The 2289-nt window shown below is 39.9% G+C and overlaps 1 protein-coding gene across 1 annotated transcript in view; it reads left to right on the plus strand.

Annotated features, from left to right (window-relative positions):
* The window catches only part of RPF2 (ribosome production factor 2 homolog), a 41733-nt gene that overhangs the window by 29836 nt on the left and 9608 nt on the right, over nucleotides 1-2289 (plus strand). Inside the window, exon 7 of the mRNA XM_030886753.2 lies at nucleotides 1393-1492. Coding sequence (XP_030742613.2) covers nucleotides 1393-1492 — 100 coding nt within the window. The remainder of the gene's footprint in view (nucleotides 1-1392; nucleotides 1493-2289) is intronic.

Below are 2289 nucleotides of genomic sequence, written 5' to 3' on the forward strand. Positions count from 1 at the left end.
CCCCCAATAAAATGATCTTTTAATTAAAAAAACCCCACAAAAACAACAGATTGGAAGGAAGGTAATCCTTCAGTATGAAAGGAACAATAGCTAGAAGAGCCAGGGGGTGACCTGCAGGGGCAGTGAATTGTTGACTGCCACCAAATGACTTTTCCCTGCATGGGTCTAGTAAGAAGCTTGGGAAGATAGTGATAGGATTCACATATGAGTAATTGTGAATAGGATTTCCTGGAATGCCATTCAGCTGCATATAAAATAAGCCCAGCCCTCCTAGAAGGAGGAGGAAAGATCTCCAAGAGCCTGGAGTGTAGCAAGTCCTTTGGACCCAAGATTCCTTTGCAGTGCACCTCTTGGATCCAGAAGACAGCTATAAATAACATCAGTGGAGCAGCAGCAGAACCAGGAGCCAGCATGGAATGAAGTGGAGTTACCAACTCATGAAGCAAGTCAAGCTGACTGCTTATAGAGTGCGGTGCCTCTGGGCACGTGATTGGGGAAGCTGGGGTTGCTGACCTCATGGAGGAGGAGCTGAGTGCCTGCAGACTGAGGCTTCCTGGAGTGGGGTGTCTCTGGGCACTTGATTCAGGGAACTGGGTTTGCTGAACTGAAGCCTTTGGCTTGAAACTTCCAGAGTTTATTAGAAAACCTGAAAGAACTTTGGAATTATCCTGAACATTTCTCACTTAATACCTGTCAACTTCCTTAATTAACCCTTTAATCTTGAATATTGTCTATGAGTTATGTGTGGCCGTTGCAAATGGATATTAGCACTAAGAGATGAGAATGCTAAAGACAACACAACTATACACCTTGAAAATACAAAATCTAATGACCTTCATTTTAACAGTATATTTTAATGTAATACATTGGAAAGGTACAATATTAAAAATCATTTAAATAAATATTTTATTTTAACTTTAGGATGGTGGCTATTGGTTATTATTTTTTCTAGCATAGCTAGCCCTTTTGTTCTTTGCAAAGATGGATATTTAAAACTAGCTCACTTTCTTTAATATCTTAATTGATTTGGCAATGTGAGAGAAGAAGAATTTTGGGTTTTTTAACCATAAGAATTAGTGAGTTATGGACTTGTTCTACTCTGTCCTATGAGATCACTGTGAGTATAATTGACTGGATAGCACTGGATATGTAAGCAGTCATTCTTGTTTCCTAAAACACCAATAAAATAACAGAAGGCTGATCAATTAAAAAAAAAAAAGAATCAGTGAGCTTTAAATATATTTATTCTTGGGTTTAAAATTAAAGTCAGTGTACACAATTTTTTTTGTAAGTTAAAATGAAAACAAGTGACTGTACATTCTGACTTTTAAAACAAGAAAATAAAAAGTTTACAATTTGATAGTTACCGAATTATACTTTTTCATTTCCTAGAACAGTAAATGTCCTGAGGGAACAAAACCCATGCTGATATTTGCTGGAAATGATTTTGATGTGACTGAAGATTACCGAAGACTGAAAAGTCTTTTCATCGGTAAGTAGCGCAGCTAGGCCATCTCTGAGGCCTTCCTTGCTGGCACATGGCCATGTCATTCTAGGTGGGCAGCACTCGTTACTTAAAGAATACGAAGTTCAGTTTATTTTCATGTAACAAAACATTTGCCATTTCAGGGGAACAATGTTGGTAATCATCAAGTTACTCAACCATCACCTTTAGCCTTTCCCAAATGATTCTATCATCTTTAAAGATGCTCAGTGTTCCCTAAGCACTGAGCCCCTCCACCATCACCCCCCCAAACACATCCCCCTTGTCCCCTGGTAACCGCCAACAGTTTCCATACAGTTGCCTATTCTAGGTAACTCATATAAATGGGATCCCCCAATATTTGTCCCTTGCACTTTTTGACTTTTTCACTTACAAAATGTTCTCAAGGTTCGAGGTGGTATAGCTTGCCGCAGGACTTTGTTTCCTTTTGTGGCTGGGCAATACTCCATTTTACCGATCCATTCATGTGTTGATGGGCGTTTAAGCAGTTTCCACCTTTTGGCTATTGTGAGTAGTGCTGCAGCCATGGGAGGCAAGTTCTGTGTACTTGTACCCTGGTGTATCTGCGCAGTTCCCTTCTGTCGTTATATATCTAGGAGTAGACCTGCTGGACCTGTGGGGATTCTGTGTTTAACTTTTTGAGGAACTGCCAAGCCTCAACGCTGGCTGTACCAGTTTACCTTCCCAGTTTATAGAGTCCCAGTTTCTCTGTTTCCTTGCTCTAACGTGTGTGTGCCTATGTGTGTGGTTTTTTAATGTTAGCCATTCTTGAGTATGAAATTTGA

The sequence above is a fragment of the Echinops telfairi genome, unplaced genomic scaffold, assembly GCF_000313985.2.
Source record: "Echinops telfairi isolate 266 unplaced genomic scaffold, ASM31398v2 ScPeMD7_3533;HRSCAF=4204_0, whole genome shotgun sequence".
NCBI classification, from domain to species: domain Eukaryota; kingdom Metazoa; phylum Chordata; class Mammalia; order Afrosoricida; family Tenrecidae; genus Echinops; species Echinops telfairi.